The sequence below is a fragment of the Suricata suricatta genome, unplaced genomic scaffold, assembly GCF_006229205.1.
Source record: "Suricata suricatta isolate VVHF042 unplaced genomic scaffold, meerkat_22Aug2017_6uvM2_HiC HiC_scaffold_23795, whole genome shotgun sequence".
NCBI lineage: Eukaryota > Metazoa > Chordata > Mammalia > Carnivora > Herpestidae > Suricata > Suricata suricatta.
Window position 1 is genome coordinate 1 of NW_021869098.1, and position 826 is coordinate 826.

The following is an 826-nucleotide window of genomic DNA, read 5'->3' on the forward strand; positions in this document are numbered from 1 at the left end:
AAAAAAAAAAAACAACCCACGTGGCTTAGGCTTACTGAAATCTGTTACAGTCCTAGGAAGCAGCGATTTTCAAAGCATCTGAAAAACGTGCAAATTGTCTAAAAACAGTGCCTGGCAACTGAGACAGTTTGCAAGCGTGATTCAGAGGTCTGCCAAGGAAACAAAAGAAGCCCCCCTCCTCCCCGAGAGACCGCACTAGGCAGCAGAGGGGCTCCGGGCACTACTTATTCTAAGGGAGGCGGAAAGCAGAGAAGTCTGTGCAGGAGCGGTACATACTAGGGATCGCTCTGTGGCAGAGACGGGGTCACCGAGTTTCCATTGGTTGGGGAGCCGCCCAGCTTTAGTTTCTCCAGATATTCGGCATGCACAGGCTTGTGGCACTGGAGAACCTTGATCGCATCTTCGATTTTGAACCACTCTCGCTTCCTCCCAATGCTAACCGAATCTTCCCAGTCCTCCAGAATCTCGGTGACGGTCAGTACGTACACGTACGTTCTGTGCTTGCGGTCTTGGTTCTGCTCGAAAATGCCCAGGAGCCGGCCTAACTTCCCTTTGACTCCCGCCTCTTCGAACACCTCTCGGACAGCCGCACTGCCCGGCTCCTCCTCGGGCTCCATGCCCCCGCCCGGCACGATCCAGCGGTCTGGGTAGCGACTGCTGCTCACTAACAGCACCTCGTCCTCGCGCTCGCTCCGGAAGCACAGGCACGCCGCCCGCTTCTTGAACCCCTCCGGGTCGTAGGTGCGCGTCTGGTTCGGCTTGCACTTCATCGTCACGGCCGCCCGCTCCCACCGCTCGCTGCTGCTGCTGCTGCTGCTGCTGCTGC

General features: G+C 57.3%; 1 protein-coding gene across 1 annotated transcript; it reads right to left on the bottom strand.

Moving 5' to 3' along the window:
* Nucleotides 1–58: 58 nt before the first annotated feature.
* LOC115284858 (diphosphoinositol polyphosphate phosphohydrolase 3-beta) lies at nt 59–819 on the bottom strand. Its single transcript, XM_029931326.1, has one exon. It carries the CDS (start codon nt 768–770, stop codon nt 276–278), a length of 495 nt encoding a protein of 164 aa, XP_029787186.1. The 5' UTR covers nt 771–819; the 3' UTR covers nt 59–275.
* Nucleotides 820–826: the final 7 nt, after the last annotated feature.

Bases quoted from the DNA above. Each gene is read 5' to 3' on its own strand.
- LOC115284858 (XM_029931326.1), bottom strand. From the start codon at position 770: ATGAAGTGCAAGCCGAACCAGACGCGCACCTACGACCCGGAGGGGTTC.